Consider the following 21435-nt stretch of genomic DNA (forward strand, 5'->3'; position numbering starts at 1 on the left):
TGACCCCCGACCCCACCTCCATTAAATCTGGAGTGTACCCGAGATGTGAAGAACTTCGTTCCGTGTGCGGGTCTCTGTGCGTGTCTGATGGTCTCTGTGTATGTCCGTGGGTATTATGATTGTCCGTGGGCATTTATGCGTGTCTGGAGGTATCTGTGCTTTTATGTGGCTCTCTGTGTATGTCCGTAGGTAACTGTGCGTGTCTGTGGGCCTCTTGTGCGCGTCTCTTGTGTGTTCGTGGGTCTCTCTGTTAGTTTGGGGGAGGGGGGGGGGTCTATCTGCGAGTCAAATACAAAAACAAAAGATTAATCCTCGATTCATTCCGGAACGCAGTCACGGGGGGGTTCAGATTTCCACCACTGGTCCCCTGCCACGTTGAAACGTTCGTGCCGTCAATTAGCGCCGTCGCGTACGGGAGGAAACTCCACTGGCCCAGTTGGGGCGGGGGGGGGGGGTGTAACATTTCTATTCATCCCCCCCCCCCCCCCCCCCCCCGTGATCCGATTCCAGAATCGACTTTGTTGTAACATTGCGGCGAATGTAGCGGCCCACTAGTGGCTGCAGACGTGACGAGGACAAATCGCGTGTTAACTCGTAACAAATAAAAAAAAACGCGTTGGTACTCTTATGCGTCGGGGTCATTGGATGCATGTATCAAGCGCTGACAAAAAAAAGAATGTAATGATGGACCAACACCTTGCTACAGCTCCTAGTCCACGGAGAAAATCCCCGTAAACACGAGGGGACATGCACTGCAAAGCCCTCGGCCCTGTGGGCGAGCGTCTCCCTACACACAATGATCTCCGTGCGATCCACCAACCCTGCCTCCGAAGACAAGCGTGCACCAACATGACCATATATTCATCATCATCACCAAGACAAGGTCTATCCACCGCTTGTTGAAGGCCTCCCAAACGTCATCCCTCCCGGTGCAGTGCTGCCACCATCCATCTTCACGCCGGCGCACGGAACCAATCCCGTCGCTCCATCTCTGCTGATGGGCGTCCTCTCCTTCGCCTGCCGCTCCGTCTCGTCTCATCCATCGATCGAGTCTCGCCAAAACCCATCCGCGAGCTTTTCTCAAATCGTCGTTGCCACGTCTCTTGATTCGCGCTCGTTCCCCGGATCCACGCGTTGGCTCCGCCACCGAGTTTCATGTCGAGCGTGCGGTCTCGCGAACGATTGACAACTCACTCCCTCCGTTGAAAACTCATTCTTTTCGTTCTGCCCTATTTGTGTTTCTTTTCTTGTCCTTCGTCCCGCACCTCCGATTAGTGCAGTTGGCTACGTATGGTGTGAAAGAAGTTCAACGTACACACACATACATCCCGACCAGCACCACGCCGTTCTTACCGGAAACTATTTTTGAACCAAGCCGGTTGGGCATTTCTGACGATTCTTAATTCGAGCAAAGGCGGATGTGATGCCTTAATACTAGTTGCCTTCATCCGGCGCAAATTACTTAAAATGATTTACGGACACACAAGCGCCAAGTTGTAGGATTTGTATCTGCATTTGCTGCGGATGGTTTACATGCATATGTTAGGAGCACCTGTAAGGCCTGGCTTGCTAGGTTTGTTTTGTTTGAGGTTTTAATTTGAAGCTTTAAAGACGGTAATAAAAAAGAGCTATAGTGTATTTTATAGACACACCACTTATCCACGACACATCACAAAGGACCGCTTTTTTTGCAAACCCATCTTTTCCTATTAATTCCATCATGCATTATTTCTGATAATCCATCGATAAACCTAGTTACGATACATCAGCTGTGCGCGTGTGTGGACGGGTGCGTCACGTTAAAACCTGCCCTGTGGAAGCTTGCAAAGGACCCAGTTTGGAGAGTTCATTACACTGCAACTGAGATCCCTACCTCCTGTATTTTGCTGGTGTCCAGATGTTTCATTGTGATCCAGCCCCCGACCTTGCATGGGGAGGGTGGGGGGGTTCAGCTCCAACGACCTCCGTCCACCCAGCCAATCGCAAGCCGTCCACGTGCCAACCATAGCGGCGAGGCCGCCCCATTGGTTCGGCTGGCTGGGTCCCGGGGGTTGCTACTGGAGGGTTAGGGAGATCTTGGCGTACGCGTCGATCACCACACGACGCGGCGGCCGCCACCGCCACGCCAGTGAGCCGAATGTTTTACAAGGCTTCACACGTTAGCCACAAAAGGACCGACGGACCAATGCTGGTTCCTCTCGTCTGTGACGACGCGAAGCGAATGGTGGCGGTGAGTTCTAGCGGGGGTTAAGAGGAACGAACTGCCCTCGGAGCGAAGCCTAAAAACGACCGCGATGGCCGCGCATCGCACGTAGCGCAGCGTCGCCCCCCCCCCGCCATCCGCCGCCTCACCCCACCGTCGCCCGGCTCCGTGAGTGGGGGCGAGGTGTACAACCCACGTCCGTCACCTGAGCCACTCCGTGAATCCCCCCAGGCCCCCCCCCCCCCCGACGGCCAGGGTTGTTGCCGCGATATCGCGACACTACGACACGTCGCACGATGTCAAGGACTGCCGCAATCGTATCGTCCGTTTGGATTTTGTTTTGCCTGCTGCACAATACCGTCACCGATTTTTATATATATGTATACGTTTAAAAGTAAAAATTCCTGAACCCAAATGTTTACAAAATACCAATAATTGTTGACAACAGCAATTAAAGGTCTAAACAAAAGAGCTGTTGCCCAGGAGACCGGTGCACTGTAAAATGTTTGCTGGATACACTCACGGCGTTTTCTGACGGCGCATGCATTGCAGATTGTGCAGCTGCAACGTCGAGAGGGCTTCGGTTGAGCGAACTGCCGAGGAACAGCCCTTTAAGTGCTCTGTAATCGTGCCTGGAAGTACGTCGGAGGGAGAACAAAGTCGCGACGCGCAAGCAAAAGGCGGCTCAGTCGCAAGCGCCGAGGGAACGGGCGTCGCGATCGTCGCCGGGGGGGGGCTCATGAAATTCAACAGCCGCACCGCATCGGCAAAGGGATTCTATCGCAGCAAACCTCCGCTTGGAGCGGATAGGACGGAGAGGCCGACCCCTTCCGTGACCCCAGCGGACACAGAAGGGCTCACGTTCTGTGGGTAGTCGCGCTGGAACTCCGTTCGAATCGCACGCGGTTCGGTGGTGGTGGTTCTGTGACAAATCGGGTGGTGGTGGGGGTGGGTTGTTTAACCCCGACACCCCAACCCTTGACCCCAAACCCATCCTCAACTACAACACCAAACTTAACCGTGAACCTAACTGCAAACTTAACCCGCCCGAGACTCTAACCCCCCAATCCTCTATTCCCAGCAGACGCAAAGCGACAGCAATGCCTACGTGCAATTCTTTGCTTTGGCCACCGTCGGTTAAGCGCATCGGGGTCCGCTTGCTCACATCGGACTATTGCGGCATCGCGTATAAAGCAGTCCGAAGACTCAGGGGTGCGTGCACGAAGGGAAGACGGGAGTGGTGGGGTGGGGTCGGTGGGGTGGGTGGGGTGGGTGGGTGGCGTGGGGTTGGGTGGGTGGGGTGGGGTAAGGGTGGGTGGGGTGGGGTAAGGGTGGGTTGGGTTGGGTAGGTTGGGTGGGAGAAGGGTAGGGTGGATGGGGTAGGGTAGGGTGGGTGGAGTAGGGTGGGTGGAGTAGGGTGGGTGGGGTGGGTGGGGTAAGGTGGGTGGGGTAGGGTGGGTGGGGTAGGGTAGGTAGGGTGGGTGGGGTAGGGTGGGTGGGTGTGGTGGGGTAGGATGGGTGGGGTAGGGTGGGTGGGGTGGGGTGGGGTGGGTGGGGTAGGGTAGGTAGGTAGGGTCGGGTGGGTAGGGTGGGTGGATGGGTTGGGGTGATAGGAGTGATGGTGGGGGTAGGAAAGTGGTGGTCGGAGAAGGCAGTGAGATGTGGGTTGAGTGGCTGCGCCGGGAGGGCGAGCCAACCGGCTCGTGATTAACGTTGCGCGGTGGGTTGGTGGCGAGACGAGTCGGGGGGGGGGGGGGACACAACGTGGTAGTAGTAGGTGAGCGGCGGGTGATGGTAGTCGCGGGGTAGATGAGCGTCGGGTGGGTAGAGGAGCCTAAGCGCTGGGGGCGCGGTGGGGGCGCGGTGGGGGGCGCGGTGGGGGCGCGGTGGAGAGCGGCGGCTCTCAGAGGGGGGCGGCCGTGAGTTTGGCGGCGGCCTCCTCCTCGGCGTCGGCGCGGTTTGCCTGCAGCTCCGTGAGCGTTTTGGCGAAGGACGTCCACTCGTCGGGCCGCGGCACGGCCACGTGCTGTAGTCGCCACGCACAAGAGACAAAAGGGCACCCCACCCCCCCCCAGGCAGCCCGTCAACACACAACGAATTGTCTGGAGCGAGCGCCAAGTACAGCCAACGGCCACCGCCAGCACCGCCGTGGAGAATAGTTCCCGGCAGCGAAGATGCCACACGCACGAGCACAACGCAAGCGCCGGAAATGCCGACATCGAGATTGAGAACTCGTTTCTTGAGAACGGGTTTTTGTGCGTTCCGTTTGTTGTCCATCCCCCACGGCACCGACTTGGCGCGGTTGGCTACGTACGGCGCGAAAGAAGTTCAACGTACACACACGTGCATGCAACACCAGAAATAACGGAATCTGCCGTGATACCACCATCACCACCACCACCACCACCAGCAGCACGACCAACAACACAAGCAGCACCACCATAACTAATGCAGGCAATAACAGCATCATCACCAGATTAAACTATACAAACTATAAACTGATGGATAACTTTGAGAAAAATCCACTCGACCAAGGGGGGAGAGAGACACGCAAACTCCAAATATACAGCAGGCGTCAGAGTCGGGAGCGAGCCCACGGCCTCTGACATACAAGGCGAGGGAAGTAACATCTCGTCACCGTGACGAGATTTGATCGCAGCAAAGGGCACAAGGCTCACAAGGGCTCGCGTGTATGCATGTGTGTGTGTGTGCATGCGCGTGTGTGTGTGCGTGTGTGCGTGCGTGTGTGCGTGCGTGGTAGCGAGGCCTCACCTCTCCCACGTCGTAGATCCACAAGCGGCCCTCTGCGTCACCGACGGCCACCTCGCGGCCCGACTGCGCCCAGCGCACGCGGTTCAGCGCCGGCGCCCCGTCCAGCACCACGCTCGCCGTGGGCACCTGCAGGACGACAAAGACAAAGATCCCCCGTGTAGCCTTTCAACAGACTTGGGGCGAGCGCTGTTAGCGAGTGGCACCTATGAAGACCGGCACGGCACGAGAGGTTTGGGTGGACAGCGCCGCGCCCGGCTGCCTCTGTCTCCCGAGCAGGCGATGTTTACCACACACCGCGCGCCAGGTACTCATTTGAGGCCGAGTCAACCTACGGGAGGCCCAGGACCTGCTCACATAATCGTCACCGGTGTTGGTGGCCATGGGCGGGAATGGAGCTCGGGTCGCCGGGTTTTGCAGCTCGGCGCGCGCTAACCGCTGTCCCGCCGCTCCTCCATTGCGGGAGAACTTAAGGCCAAGGTCGCAGCCAAAGCCGCCGACGCCGCCACCACCATCGCACTCCGCCAATGCTTTGTATCCTGCAGCCGTTGCTACTGCTACTGCTGCACGGGAGCCGTGCGGCAAGCTCCAGCGTCTGCCCTGGCAGTCTCATCACACCACCTCGTCTGCTCTCGGGTCTTCTCTTCCCCACGGTCGCCGGACTCGGGGAGACCGCTCCCGAGTGTCCGTGTCTCGGTAACGGACCCAACATGCGTCCCCCCCACCCACCAACTCACCAAGAGCAGTGTTTCTTTTTTTGTTACCAAATCGAAATCTACGACACTCACTTTCGCCACGTTCTCTACCGGGCAGTTTATTTTAAAGTCTTAATTCGGCCACTTCCAAATGATACCAATGATTACACTGGTCAATACACGTTTTCTGGCATAAGGTATTCCAACGGTTTTAAGGTAATTTTGGGGTGCTGATTCCAAATCTGGCATCAGTGTTTGTCTATCACATCAGGTTTTTTGAGATATCAAATATTGCATTTTCAATAAAAACTGCAGAAGAAAAGTATTAAATAAATGTGGATATCTACATAAAATGATATTATAAACACACTATCCTAAAAATACAGCACCATATTTTAACACTAAAGCAGTCACTGACTCGCAACAACTTGTAATCATAAGTGACAGAGTTAATTTCGGGTAAAATCAATTAAAATGGGGTATGCCGATAGCATAAAATGAGATGTGATAGAGCAAATCTGAGATCAGATTTGGAATCAGCACCCTGAAATTAGTCTAAAACAGCTGCAAAAGTCCAGGCCAGAAAAAGATGTTTTTTTTTTTTGACCAGTGTTACCCACAACTTGAAAGTTGTCTGAAATGTACGCCCAAAGTCGCAGACCCCCCCCCACACACACCACCGTCACCCAATCCCACACGGCTGGAGATAAGTCGTGCTCGGTGACATACGATCACGAGAAGAAAACGTAACATAATCCTCAGTGCTAGACTGAGGATTATTTCTAGATTTGAAGCTTTCGTGACTGCAAGGATTCATACTCTTAGGTTTTTTCGGTAAAGTCACGTAGGTGAAGAAAATAAAACAAATAAATTAAATCACGACGTTTCGGAGGCAACACAAGCTTCCGTCTTCAGGTGAAACCGTCACAGCAAAATTGCCGTATCAAGTGAGGAGAAGTCCCAAGAGGCACCCTTAACCAGACAAATATACAGCAGGCGTCAGGGTCGAGATCGAAGCCACGACCTCCTGTATACCAGGCGAGGTAGTTAACATCTCATAGCCACCGTGATGATGATGATGAGAGAGACACCGCAAACGCCAAATATACAGCAGGCGTCAGGGTCGGGATCGAACCTACGACCTCCTGTATACCAGGCGAGGTAGTTAACATCTCCAAGCCACCGTGATGATGATGAGAGAGAGAGAGACACCACAAACTCCAAATATACATCAGGCGTCAGGGTCGGGATCGAACCTACAACCTCCTGTATACCAGGCGAGGTTAACATCTCCTAGCCACCGTGATAATGATGATGAGAGAGAGAGAGACACCGCAAACTCCAAATATACAGCAAGCGTCAGGGTCGGGATCGAACCTACGACCTCCTGTGTACCAGGCGAGGTTGTCAACATCTCCAAGGCACCACCGCGAATCCCCCGCCACAAAGCCTCCCCGGCCACCTCCTCCCTCTAGAATGGCGCTCTAAACGCGGTTGGCTCGTGCCGGCAGTGCGTGCCGGTTGGGCGTCTCCCGGCACGGCCGATACGACGGGGGCCTCCCGAGGGAGGGGGGGGGGGGGCGCGCCGACCTCGGTGTCGTTGCTCAGGTTCCAGAGGTCCAGGCGGCCCATGCCGTCCACGCAGGCGAAGAGTGCGGGGTGCGTGGGCGACCACGCCACGTCGTACACGTAGTCCGAGTTGTCCTCGAACGAGTACAGCGGCTTGTTGCTCTGCGATCGCACGCACGCACGCGCGCACGGGGGCGAAAAAACGCGTCAAGCGAAAAACTGTTTGGGCACAAATAATGGAGTAATGATGAAGTTTGGCGCGATAAGACGCACTACTACTACTACTGCGCACACGTGCGGTGAGATGGCGGGACTAATAACCGAGGGTACGTCGCCGCGTTAATGTACCGCTCGGCTGCGCAGCTCAACAAAGTAGTTTCTGTCGACCGCTCAGAAACCGCGTTATAACGGCGCGTGTGCCATGTTACAATGGAGGGGAGGGGGGGGGGCTTTCCGCAATTTAACGGAGCGCTTCCCCCGTCACTGCGGCGCGCGTCCTGTGTCACGGCGGCGCGCTTGCCGCGTCACAGCGTCCCCCCCGTAACAGCGGCCCGCGAAAAGTGCTCCCTTACAGCACGAACAGCACTGCGCAATAAGCAAGGACTTAGCGCAGCACGCACACAGGAGGCGCACCGAGCGCCAATCTAGCCCGTGGGATATTTCGAGGGTCCGCCCCGTGCGACGCACTCTGGCAGGAGGGCACTCACCTTGGTGCTCCACAGCTTGACCGTCCAGTCGAAGGACGACGTCGCGAAGAGGTGGGAGAAGTCGACGGGCCCCACGGCGGCATGGCAGGCGATGCCCGTGATGGGGCCCTGGTGGCCCTCAAACATCTCGCAGATGCCAGCCTTGCTGCAAGGACAGCGACGGGGCGGGGGAGGGGGTCAGGACGCCGTCCGTGGTTGCTACACCGCCACACGTGGTGGTCTCCAATCCATCGGCGAGGGTCAGAGGTCGCAAACGGGTTTTGATTCAATACCTGTACCCGTACCCGGCCGCACCAGGGTCGCAAACGGGTACCCGTACCCTACCCGATACCCGGCTACCCGTACCCTGCCGGGTATCAGGTAGGGTACGGGTACCCGATTGCGACCTCTGGGATGAAGCCATGTTGCAGGCGCGGGTGGGTTGATTCTAGGATCTTGAATTGTGAGAAGAGACAAGACGTTGGGAAATGAGTGACAAACGGTGACTCACCAGTGACTCACGGCCTACCCGTAGCCATACCCGGCCGCACCAGGGTCGCAAACGGGTACCCGTACCCTACCCGATACCTGGCTACCCGTACCTGGCCGGGTATCGGGGAAGGTACGGGGACGGGTACCCGATTGCGACCTCTGGGATGAAGCCATGTTGCAGGCGCGGGTGGGTTGATTCTAGGAACTTGAATTGTGAGAAGAGACAAGACGTTGGGAAATGAGTGACAAACGGTGACTCACCAGTGACTCACGGCCCCGTACGTACCCGTATCCGGCCGCACCAGGGTCGCAAACGGGTACCCGTACCCGGGCGGGTACAGGTAGCCGTGTATCGGGTAGGGTACGGGTATCGGGTACACGATTGCAACCTCTGGCGAGGGTTGGGTTAGATCACCGCTCACGGATGCCGTGCGGAGACTCCCTTCCCGCCAGGCATCGGGGAGGAGCCGTGTACCCTGGCTCGCCGGGAGAAGGCGGCACGGCAAAAAAATGCGGACTAAAATCTGTTCCGTGACGTACGGGATAGAAGCGTTGCCCCCTCGCACGCGAGCGTTTTCTCCGGGTGCTCTGGGTTTCCTCCCACATGCATAAACACATTAATTGGCCAAAACACCTTCATATATAGAGGACTGCAGAGCTTTGGAGGGGGGGTGGGAATTTGCTGTTGGCTCATCGCCTGGCTGCATTTCCCACTTGTCTCTGGTTCCTTCTCGGGCCCACGGAGTCGCCGTTCTCACTCTCCGAGAGGTAGCGCGTACCATGCTGTGCGTTACAAGTTGAAATTATTATAATTATTATTATACAGTATTTACTCGTTATTCACAAACTTGCTATCCACAATCTTGGCTTCCCGCGAATCGCATCCGGAAGTCTACAAGACTGCGTTGAGAGAAAGTGATGAGAGATAAAGTGATGAGAGAATAGGTGATGAGATAAAGATATTATAATGTTCATGTATTTAATAGCCTATTCATGCACTTATTTAAGGCAATTCACTTCAAAAGATCGAGGTTTTCCTAGGCCAATATCATTATCCGTGAAATTGCTATTCACAATCATCTCCGAAATGTTATCCCTCGCGAATAACGAGAGAATCCCACGTACAATTATAATAACGAAGGAACCCCGTGTACAATTATAGCGGCCGGATTACACGCACGGCCACTGCTCTCCAATCACCGCAGCCCAACCTCTCACAGCCCCCGTCTTCCTTGCTCATGCGCGCTCAATATGCTTGGCGCAACACTGAGCCAGCCGTAAAAACACATTCCACATTCCCATGGCAGGGGCCAGGTTTCTCTTTAGGCCTCTCTCCTGATGGTGGCGGGTCGATTCACCTCCCCACTGATTCAACGGATTCGACCAGATTCAGGGCTCAGATTCCACGCCAAAAAAAAAATCGATTCTGGTGAATGTGGCAGCCTCTACACTGCTTTGCTTTTGAGAGGTGGGGGGGGGGGGGAGTCGCATGAATATATTACCAACAACCTATGCAACAGTCAACAAATTTACAACGGCAATCGGTACACGCCGCGTAAGCTTCGAGAATCGATACGTAACGACGAAGCAATGCATCGTTGCACTCCGTAACAACCATCTACAAAGAGGTCCTTAAAATTGATGAACCCCAGAGGTGTGATGGGCCGAGTAGCCCCGAAGCAGGATTTGGACTCGGGCCCTTCTGGCTTGAGACCTGGAGGCATTCACCGTCACACGACTGGAGGACTGACGGCCAGGGAACCAGGAAACTCGACTCGGTTCCTATATAACTCGCCACCGATATTAAGCCTCGGCCAGGAATCAAACTCAGGTGGCTGGGGTCATCGTGCCGTGCGCGAACCTCTGATCTCCCACCGTCATTCTGGGAAGTACATCAACTTAAATTAAATGGGGCCATTCGTACCCCTGTTCATTTGCCGATCAATTCGTAGTCTGTTCAAATAATTAACAATATATTCTTAGGCACTACTAAGTAACTTTATTACCCATTAGCAGATTGAAGATCGCTGCCTTCTTGCCAAGGAAACTCTTGGTAATGAGACGTGAAATCCAAGGGCTCTTCCTGATTAAACGTGAGATTAATTGACTGTATAACCACTGCTCTTGCTTAATTGGAACAACCAACCTCACCCCCCGCCCCTCTACAGGCAGACAAATGCCCACTTGCTGTGTTCACTTTGTGCCACACAGCAGGGCAAAAGATGACATTGGGGAAGATTCCTGAGGTTAAACACAAAAGCCCGGTATCGTTACTCATCCTTCCCAGGTGTCAACGCACCATGGTCAGAACCCTTGCCACCGCGCATTCAGAACCCTTGCCGTACCGCATTCAGAACGCTTGCCGTACCGCGTTCAGAACGCTTGCCGTACCGCATTCAGAACGCTTGCCGTACCGCGTTCAGAACGCTTGCTGCGCCGCTGGAAGTTTAAAAGCTCAAACTCTGTTCGTAGGGACTACTCAAGACTTCATAACCATCGCGCTCACACCAGGAAAGCACCACTACTTTGCACCAAGCTAATAGGACACAGTACTCACTGCCCTTGGGACTCATTTGCGATTGGGGCCGGCTCCCCCTGTGACCTACCCAGGGACTCGCTGGGCGCCGGTTGCTTCGTATGTTGAACTTCTTTCGCACCGTACTTAGCCAACCGCGCTAATCGGAAGTGCGATTAGCAGTTCAAAAAAAATTAGTTTTCAATCTAGATTTCTAAGTGCATCGATCCAGTGGCTTCCTAATATTGGAAAAGCATTCCAGATTCATATTCTTAGGTTTTTTCGGTAAAGTCACGTAGGTAAAAAATTAAAATTAATAAAATAAAAATAAAATAAAAATCACGACGTTTCGGAGGCAACACAAGCTTCCGTCTTCAGGTCGCTGGGCTCTTACTTGATGCAGCAGTCGTGCTGTGACGGTTCCACCTGAAGACGGAAGCTTGTGTTGCCTCCGAAACGTCGTGATTCTTATTTTTATTTTACTTTTATTAATTTTAATTTTTTACCTACGTGACTTTACCGAAAAAAACCTAAGAATATGAATCCTTGCAGTCACGAAAGCTTCAAATCTAGAAGCATTCCAGATGGTCGCAGAAGCGCACCTGAAAGCCACTGCTGCGAGGATGACCGGGGTTTGCGCGATGACGGTTTAAGCTCCTTGACAAGATCGTCGCCCTGTACCAGGCCTCGTCGTGAATGCCACAACAACGATGCAAAAACACCGCCGGGCTCCGCGGAATGCCGAGACGGTGGAGGTGTGGTAGGGAGGCTGCGGTGTGGTAGGGGGGCTGCAGTGGAGGGGCGGAGGGGTAGCTCACCTGCCGTGCCGTGACGCCGTGTACACCGAGCCCTCCTCGCTCCCCACCACGAAGTTGTTGACGTCGCCGAGCGGGAAGGCCATGCACGTGACGGCCACCGCCTTGGACTGCTTGTGAGACAGCTCCATGCTGTCCTGCATCGGCCAACGATGACGACGACGACGCGCAAAGTGGGGAGCGGTAGTGCAGCGGTTAGCACGCTGCGCTACTACCCTGGCGACCCAAGTTCGATTCCCGCTCACGGCCACCAACACCGGTGGCGATTATAATTATCTGAACCGATTCTGGGCATCCCCTAGGTCGACTCAGCCTCAAATGAGAACCTGGTTGCGGTGTGCAGTAAACATCGCCACTGGGGAGATAAAGGCGGCCTGGCGTGATGCTGGCTATCCATCCCCTCGTGTGCCGTTCCGGCCTTCATAGGTGCTCACTAACAGCACTTGCCTCGACAGTCTGTTCAGTCTATCCGGGGGATCTTTGTCGTTGTATGAAGATTTTATAGGTAAGGCCCCAACTACTGAGCTACATGGCTCGTTTTCAGAAGCAACAACACCAGCAGCAGCAGCACTACCAACAACACAAGCAGCATCACCAAAACCAGTGCAGGCAGCAACAGCACCATCACCAGATTTAAACTCTCCCAACAATTTTTATTTTACCAAAAGAAAAGCCTCTATTATGGATGATATTGGTCGCGAACGATAGCTCAACGAAGTGGCTTATCACGTGAAAATTTATAGCAGATTGTAAATGTGGAGGGAAAAACCGGAGGAGCCGGAAAAAAATTCACACGACCACGGGGAGAGAGACAACGTTGTAATTGAACCCACTACCTCCTGCATACCTGGCGAGGTAGTTAACATCTCGCCACCGCGGTGCCCATACAAGCCACGCCAACCCCACCCGTGTTATAGCCCTTTTAACAGACGTGTGGGGGCAAGTGCTATTCACGCTGACCAGGGCGGTCAAATATGGTCAAACAACTCCATCAAATTTTGATTTAAAGCTTTCGTGACTGCAGGGATTGATCTTCTTGGTTCTTTCGGTAAAGTCACGTAGAAGGGAAATATTGTATCTTCTTTATGTACCTTCTGCAGCCAGGCCACCAAGATTATATGGCTTGCCAAAGATACATAAAGAAGATACAATATTTCCCTTCTACGTGACTTTACCGAAAGAACCAAGAAGAAGAACTCCAACAAAGATAAAGACCCCCCCCCCTCCCCCACGTACAGCCTTTACAAGACCGTTGGGGGCAAGTGCCGTTCGCGAGTAGCAGCACCCATGAAGGCCGGCGAGGTACGGGGGGGGGGGGGCCCACACAACGGCCTGCCAACCTTCGTCTCCCCACTGCAAATTGTTACTCACTTGAGGATGAATCGACCGAGGAGAGGCCCAGAAGCAGTTCACATGTGCACCAGCGTTATCAGTCGTGGGCAGGAATCAAACTCTGGTCGCCGGGTTCGGGTGCCACCACCAAAGAACCGACCGACCCGAACTTGATTCCCAGTCACGGCTGGCATCAGCGGCGAGTGATATCTAAACGAGTCCCTCCCACCCCCTCCGCCCTCCAAGATCAACTAAGCCTTCAATGAGTACCTGGTGCAAGTGTGCAATATACATCAGTGCTGGGGAGACGCAAAAGGTGGCAAGGGCGTGGTACCGGCTACACCTCGATTTGGCGCAACTCGGTGATATATTTATGACGAGCTTTACGACCCCGCTTCGCCCGGGACTTGGATTCACCACGCCCGATGTTCACACACCAGTTACTCGTTTGAGGCTGAGTCGACCTAGGGGGAGGCCCAGGACGGGTTCAAATAATCGTCACCGGTGGTGGCCGTGAGCGGAAATCGAACTCGGGTCGCCGAGTTCGTAGCGCGGTGCGCTAACCACGACACTACAACGCGTCACGCTTCCACGTGCGCGGGTCACGTGACAGATTTGACGTCACAGCTCACTTGCCGTGCAAAAAATCTATGCATTATTGAGCTCCCCCCCCCCCCCCCAATGGTGTACAGTCTGGAAAGTACCCACATGGCAAATTTCAAGTTTGTTGCATGTCGGGAAGTACGCTAAACATTTTGAACAGACACACATAATCACAACTTTGCCTTTTATATAGATGGAGATTGATATGCGATACACCGCTGACGCACGTGGTGTACGGACTTGGTGCTTCAGCGTCGATGCGCATCACCTGCCAGCGTTACTCGAGTGCCGCATGACCTGAATGTTGTTTTTCCTCGAGCGGATTTGCTACTCGAGCTCCCGCAATGCTACGATGTATTCGCCGTAACAAGGTCCTCCGTGGGACATTCTTGCAAAACAGCTGACGGCTGAACGTATTGTTACCCGCGTCAGCAAATTAAAAACTAGCAAACAAACGAGGATATTCGTGTCTAGATTCTTTGGGTGGTGGCATCACAACACGTTCCTACACTATACTCGTGTGTGTGTATGTACGGTACAACAACAACTGCCGTTCACCACGGCACTTGTGCCATGCCAGGTGCACTTTGAGGCCACGTGAAGTGTCAAAGGCTCGCTGCTGACAGGCGGTCACGGAACAGACCCGGGTGCCATGGGTTGACTGACATGTGTGTGGTGTTGACAGTCCATGAGTGGGAAAGGGGGGGGGGGTCTCACCTGGGGCTGAGAGAGCATGTCAAGATTCCAGGAGCACATCTTGCCATCGGTGGAGACGCTGATGAGGTTGTGAGCATTTTGAGTTCCCAGGACGTTGACACAGTAAACCGGATGCTGTACACACACACACAAAGATCCCCCGTATAGCCTTCACAGATTTTGGGACAAGTGCTGTTAGTGAGCACCTATGAAGGCCGGCACAGGACACGAGGGGGGTGGCGTGGTGGCAGTGGCTGCGGTTGCCATGGTGGGTGGTGGCTGTGGTTGCCGTGGTGGGCGGTGGCTGTGGTCCCCGTGGTGGGTGGTGGCTGTGGTCCCCGTGGTAGCAGTGGCTGTGGTTGTGGTTGCTGTGGTGGTGCCAGCTGCAGCGGTGGCTGCGGTTGCCATGGTGGGCGGTGGCTGCGGTTGCCATGGTGGGTGGTAGCTGCGGTTGCCATGGTGGGCGGTGGCTGCGGTTGCCATGGTGGGTGGTAGCTGCGGTTGCCATGGTGGGCGGTGGCTGCGGTTGCCGTGGTGGGCGGTGGCTGTGGTCCCCGTGGTAGCGGTGGCTGTGGTTGTGGTTGCTGTGGTGGTGCCAGCTGCAGCGGTGGCTGCGGTTGCCATGGTGAGCGGTAGATGCGGTTGCCGTGATGGGCGGTGGCTGCGGTGGCGCGGTGTGCCTCCCGTACCGTGTGTGCGGCGGCCGAGAGAGGCGTGCGCTGCACGGGCGTGCGCTTGTTGGAGCGGTTGTCCCACAGCACGATCTGTCCCGAGTAGGTGCCGCCCACCACCAGGTTCGGGTGGAAACGCGCGAAGCAGGCGGACATCACCGACGACTGCACACACGCACAGTGGCACACACGCACAGTGGCACACACGCAGGCATGCACGGGTGGCAGGACACACACACACAGCGGTACACGTACGCACAGCGGTACGCATGCACGGCGGCACACACAACACGCACGGCGGCAGTACACGCACGCAGACACACACACGCACGCACGGCGGCACACACACGCACGGTGACACACACACGCACGGCGGCACACACACGCACACACACACACGCATGCACACACGCTGGAACACACACACACCCAGACGGCGGCACACACGTACGCATGCATGCACAGCGGAACATCATGCACACCCACACGGCAGCACATGACTACTAGAATGTAACGCGCGTGAAGTCACTCCACATGCCGCACTCCCCCCCCACCCCCCGTCATTTATATTCATGAGCGGGTGGATTTTTACACTCGCGCAGAAGGTCGAGCAGAAATCATTCTTTTAGCAAATTCGCTTTAAGTTTGACGTTTCTTTATTGAAAGTGAATCTAATTGATAATACCACGCAGCACCAAAGTGGATTTGGTGTCTTTATTTATTTCTTCAGCACTTGAGACAAAAGGTAAGTCTCATTTATGCTTCTACATTATGGTAAAATAGACATTTCTCGGTGATTTTCCAGATATTGTATCGAATTCCAATTTATTTAAACTCCAGCGACCGAAAGCAGAAGAGAATAAAGTATCAGAGCAGTGAATTTCAACAAATTGAAGGTCAGTTATACACAGTGCTACAGTGGCATGAAGTGAGGTGTTTTATGACGTAGTTTTGTGCAAGAATCACTGGCATTACCATTTACACAAGATACAATTATACGCTGCTCATTTTTTTCGTAAATATCACAACTTCCATCCTTGGACGGGCAAACAGGCTGGTACATAAGACACCAACAACAACCGCCATTCGCCACTAAGTGGCGGTGACGTCACCACGACGCTTGTGCCAGGCCATGTGCACCTTGAGGCCACGTGAAGTGTCACAGGCATTGCGGCACACACACACACACGGTCAGAACAGACAAAGATCTCCCATTAAGCCTCCTAGTTTTGTTGGGGAAAGTGCTGCTAGCGAGCACACAACGAGGTCAGTACTGCGAATAGCGTCGATTGTTTCAACCAGAAAAGCACCGCCGGTTAAGCAAGAATCGTTCTCAGGAGGGTCCCGCTCGATTGAGGTTTCAGCACAATTCCACTCGTGTTAGTGTGGATTAGCGTGCATGCAGACTGGAGGACCCAGACAAAAACTCGCCCACTCAACTCTGACATTTCCTGGGCCACCCCACGGCACACGCCTGGTGCACCTGATAGCCGCCATGGTGGCGAAATGTTAACTACCTCGCCTGGTGTACAGGAGGTCGTGGGTTCGATCCCGACCCTGACGCCTGCTGCTGTATATTTGGAGTTTGCGTGTTTCTCTCTCATCACGGGGGCTAGGAGATGTTAACTACCTCGCCTGGTGTACAGGAGGAGGTCGTGGGTTCGATCCCGACCCCGACGCCTGTATTGTTAGAGTTTGCGCGTCTCTCTCCCGGTGGTCGTTTTTCGTTTTTTCCCCTCCACATTTACAATCGACATGTGTAAAGAGTATTTGGCTGCTATAAATTTCCACGGGATGATAAGCCCCCTTCGTTGGGCTATCATTTGTGGCCAGGTCACTTCTGAAAAAGAGCTACATAGCTCAGTGGGCCTTACCTGGTAAAATAAAAATCGTTTCGATCAAATAGTTTATTCTAGATTTTATTTAGAGATTTAGTTATTTTCATTTTTTGTTTTCATCTACGTGACTTTACCGAAATAACCAAAGAGTATGTTTCAATAGTTTAGTTTATCCCCAGGCAGTGTGCCATTCCAAGCATTGCGCATTGGCACGGTGGTGGCACGCACGCTGGCACGCTGGCACGGTGTGGCACGCACCTGGCAGTGAAAGATGTACTCGGGCGTGGACTTCTTGAACTTCATGTTCCAAACGAGCGCCACGCCGTCCGGCTCGTTGGGCGCCGCCTCGTTGTTACTGTACGAGGACACGAGGAGCTCCGGGTACTGCGCTCTCGTGGAGAGGAGAGCACGCACCCACACACGCACACACAGGCCCCCCCATGGTCACCACAATACCGTGCCGATCTTGCCAAGGAGCATAAACCATCAAGCGAACTCCGGTCACCCTCGCAGCGGCGGCGGCTTTCGGCTAACCATCGAACTAAAACGGCGGTCACTGCATCGCGCGCTTTCAGATGCGCTTCTGCGGCCGTCTGGAACGCTCTTCCTTCCGATATTAGGAAGCCATTGGAGCTATGCACTGTAAAATCATCGAGATTAAAAACTCATTTTTTTAGAACTGCTTTGGCGTTCAGATTGTTGTCCTTCCCCGGAACCTCCGATTAGCAAGGTTGACTACGTACGGTGCAAAAGAAGCTCAACATACATACATACATAACGAAATAAACTATTTTTATTTTAGCTGGTAAGGCCCACTAGGCTATATAGCTGTTTTCAGAAACGACCTGGCCACAAAAGATAGCTCAACGCAGTGGCTTATCACGTGGAAATGTTTAGCAGCCAAATACTCTCAACACACGTTGATTCTAAATGTTGAGAGAAAAATCCACACGACTACGGGGAGAACGTGCATACTCGAAATATACAGCAGGCGTCAGGGTCGGGATCGAACCCAAGACCAACTGTAAAGCAGGTCAGGTAGTTAACATCTCGCCACCGCGGTGTGCACATCGATCGGAGCGTGGTCACATCTGGGTCGGTGACGCGGCCAAGTAGTGGCGCTTCAGCCACTTGTTGCAGAGGTTCAACTGTGTGTACGTGTGTGAATACACCACACACGCGTGTGAATAGACGTGTGTTAGCACACGTGTCTGTGAGCGCACGTGTGTGAGCACACACGTAGTGTAGCGGTTAGCACGCAGTGCTACGAACCCGGCAACCCAGAGTTCGATTCCTACTCACGGCAGTATAGCTGAACCGGTCCTGGGCCTCCCCAAGGTTTACTCCGCCTTAAATTACGACAGGCCGCGGTGTGTATAAAACACGAGCACCGGGCGTGGCGCTGACAACACTGCACCCTCGTGCGACCTGCCAACCCCTTCATAGGCGCTCGCTAAGAGCACCTGACCTGACAAGCCTGCTGAAGGCTCTACAGGGGACCTTTATCTGTTGTGTGTGTGTCAGAGGTCGCAAACGGGTTTTGATTCCTTACCCGTACCCGGCCGCACCAGGGTCGCAAATGGGTACTCGTTCCCTACCCTACCCGTACCCTACCCGAAATGAGTGACAAACGGTTACTCACCAGTGACTCACGGCCTACCCGTACCCGTACCCGGCCGCACCAGGGTACGGGTAGCAGGGTATCGGGTAGGGTACGGGTATCGGGTACCCGGTTGCGACATCTGGTGTGTGTGTGTGTGTGTTTGCCAGCACCTGTGGGGACCAGTCCATGCAGGTGACGATGCGGTGCTTGCACCAGTGCTCGTCGTAGAACTGCCGCTGCATGGACAGCTTCACGCCCGCCTGCATCTCCCTGCACGCAGCGAGGGCCGCCAAGTACTCCGATCATTATTATTATATCAGTTATTTTTCGATTCAAAACTTTCGTGACTGTAGGGATTCATATTCTTGGTTCTTTCTTTTACGCGACTTTACCGAAAGAACCAAGAATATATATCAGATATTATTTAGATATTATTTATTTAGGATCGTTCACTCAGCAAAGTCTCACCGAGTCTTTTCAGGAAGGTCCTGCTAGGTCTTTCAAAGTTGGGGGGGGGGGGGTGACAATTGGTATCTGTTTCCCCAATCAAGATTGGTCTGCAAAGAATTCGTTAAATTATGCAAAAAACTTAATCAACCAAACGCTTCACCGATACAGCCGAGGGCTCGGAGGCTTGCACCCGTCTAGCTATCGTGGCCGTGCCCACCGTTGTCGACTGTTCACGGACGGCGTCCATGTGCGTCTCCAAAACGAAACCGGAAGAAAAAGTTAAATAACTTAGCAGTACCGAGGCTCCCACAAGGCCATGCGGGAGGACGTGTGGCACAGTTTGGCGCCAGGTATCGTAAAGCGCGGTCGTGTCGCTACACTTCTCTGCGGTGAGTACGTGGTTAAAAACAACGGCGTTACTACGCCTTTCTAAATAAAATTTAAGCGGAGCCGTTTGCGTGTTCCGAGATTCAGCGGTGAGCTGGACACCCGTCCTGTAATTTGCAGACGTCTTGGAACGGGAAACGGTTAAACAAAAGCTTTGCTGGCTGGTTGGAGGGAGCGACGTACCGGTCACGTCCAAAGGACGTGTGGGGGGGCCTGCTAGTCTCAATAAATACCAAACCTGCATTCTAGAAAGGGATGAGCGCATTTGTGTACAATGGCGCTAGCTTTACATCGCATCTCAAGGTTGTAAGCAGCACCTGCAAATGGGATGCTGGCGGGGGCGGTGGTGACATACGACGGATGGATAAAACACAAACTATGCAGCCGTGCATGACGATGATGATGACGACGATAACGACGATGATATTCCACCATTGGTACCTCATTTGCCAGTAAAAAATATAATTGTTTTTTTTACCCTCTTATCTGGCAACAAAACTGACACCTTTTTTACAAGGAGTCATGTTTGCATAGACCACAATACTTGCAATCATAATGCAAACAAAAAACATAACTCTGATAATGTATGCACTGTCCTTGAAGTTGATTGGTCCACACCCGAGACAGCTTTCCTTAAAGGCTAGTCTCACATGGGTTGGACCAGATGACGCCAAAAGGCGCACAACTCAAAAACAATGCACCATCAGAGTATGAGAGCTCGGGGTAAGCATTTACACCATTGGAACCTCATTTGCCAGTAAAAAATATGATAATTGTTTTTTTTACCCTCTTATCTGGCAACAAAACTGACACCTTTTTTACAAGGAGTCATGTTTGCATAGACCACAATACCTGCAGTCATAATGCAAACAAAAAACATAACTCTGATAATGTATGCACTGTCCTTGAAGTTGATTGGTCCACACCCGAGACAACTTTCCTTAGAGCCTAGTCTCACATGGGTTGGACCAGATGACGCCTTTTGGCTGATCCAACCCATGTTGGACGATGATATTGATAACGATGACGACGACAATGATGGCGACACGCACCCCTCCTTCTCCAGGCCGTCGCGGCCACTGTAGTCGAAGAAGATGTCGCCCTCCTCGGCGAGCGCACGCTCGATGATGCGCGTGCTGCGCGTGAAGAAGCCCAGGAAGTCGTGCGAGGCGAGGATCTGCTGCTTCTCTTCCTCGGTGAGCTCGTGCGTGGCAGCTGGGATGACACGGCGGCACCGCGCGGGAGCGGTTCACGGGGTTAGGATTCGGGGGTGGACAGCAGTGGGGGTTAAAGGGGTCAGGGTTAGAATTCGGGGTTTGCAAAGCAGAGGAAGGGGTAAGGGTTAGGGGTTAGAGTTAGACGTTGGCACAGCGGGGGAGAGTAGAGGTTAGGTTCAGGGTCAGGAGGCGGATCTGTTCTGACGACCGTTCCCGCTGGTCAATCGGCGGACGCCCATCACCGGGCACGGACGAGGCGGCGTCGAGTGCCGGGCAGCGCGAGAGTCAGGTCACCCGCGGCGACGGCTCGTTAGTAAATACGGTGACGCCGCCACCGTCACGACACCGGGGCGGAGGGGGACACGGTGCGCAGCCACGGGACGATGGCTCTTCGCGACGAGCTCCTCACCATCCTTCTCCTCCTCCTCCTTCTGCTCCACCAGCGCTTCGGGCTCCGAGGAGGGTTTCTGCGCCGCCACCTCATCCTCCTCGTCCTCCTCGTCTGGCACCAGAGAGGATGAGAGAAGGCCGATGAGGGTGAGCAGCAGCGGCAGCGTGCGTGAGCACGTGACAGCGTGTGTGTACACGAGTGTGTACACGAGTGTGTGTGAGTGTGTGTTGTGGGGAGCACTAGTGTAGCGGTTAGTGTGCCGCACTACGAACCCGACCAACACCAGTGATGATTATTTGATCCGGTTCTGGATCTCCCCTAGGTCGACTCAGCCTCAAATGAGTATCTGGTGCGGTGTGTAAACATCACCACTGGGGAGACAAAGGCGGTCGGGCGTGGCGCTGGCCACCCACGTCCTCGTGTGCCGTGCCGGCCTTAATAGGTGCTCGCTAACAGCACCTACCCCAACTGACTGTGAAGGCTACACGGGGGATCTTTGCGTG

At 54.0% G+C, this 21435-nt stretch overlaps 1 protein-coding gene across 6 annotated transcripts in view; it reads right to left on the reverse strand.

Annotated features, from left to right (window-relative positions):
- Nucleotides 1-259: 259 nt before the first annotated feature.
- The window catches only part of LOC144951345 (cytoplasmic dynein 1 intermediate chain 1-like), a 31863-nt gene continuing 10687 nt past the window's right edge, over nt 260-21435 (reverse strand). For all 6 annotated transcript variants that reach the window (XM_078881555.1, XM_078881558.1, XM_078881556.1 and 3 more), the window contains 11 exons: nt 20951-21043; nt 20377-20539; nt 18658-18757; nt 17143-17268; nt 15065-15211; nt 14397-14510; nt 11748-11881; nt 7944-8088; nt 7258-7398; nt 4976-5101; nt 260-4229 (listed from right to left, as the gene is read on the reverse strand). In XM_078881555.1, coding sequence (XP_078737681.1) covers nt 4107-4229; nt 4976-5101; nt 7258-7398; nt 7944-8088; nt 11748-11881; nt 14397-14510; nt 15065-15211; nt 17143-17268; nt 18658-18757; nt 20377-20539; nt 20951-21043 — 1412 coding nt within the window. In that variant the 3' untranslated portion in view covers nt 260-4106. The remainder of the gene's footprint in view (nt 4230-4975; nt 5102-7257; nt 7399-7943; nt 8089-11747; nt 11882-14396; nt 14511-15064; nt 15212-17142; nt 17269-18657; nt 18758-20376; nt 20540-20950; nt 21044-21435) is intronic.

The sequence above is a fragment of the Lampetra fluviatilis genome, chromosome 62 (genome assembly GCF_964198595.1).
Source record: "Lampetra fluviatilis chromosome 62, kcLamFluv1.1, whole genome shotgun sequence".
Taxonomy (NCBI): Eukaryota; Metazoa; Chordata; class Hyperoartia; order Petromyzontiformes; family Petromyzontidae; genus Lampetra; species Lampetra fluviatilis.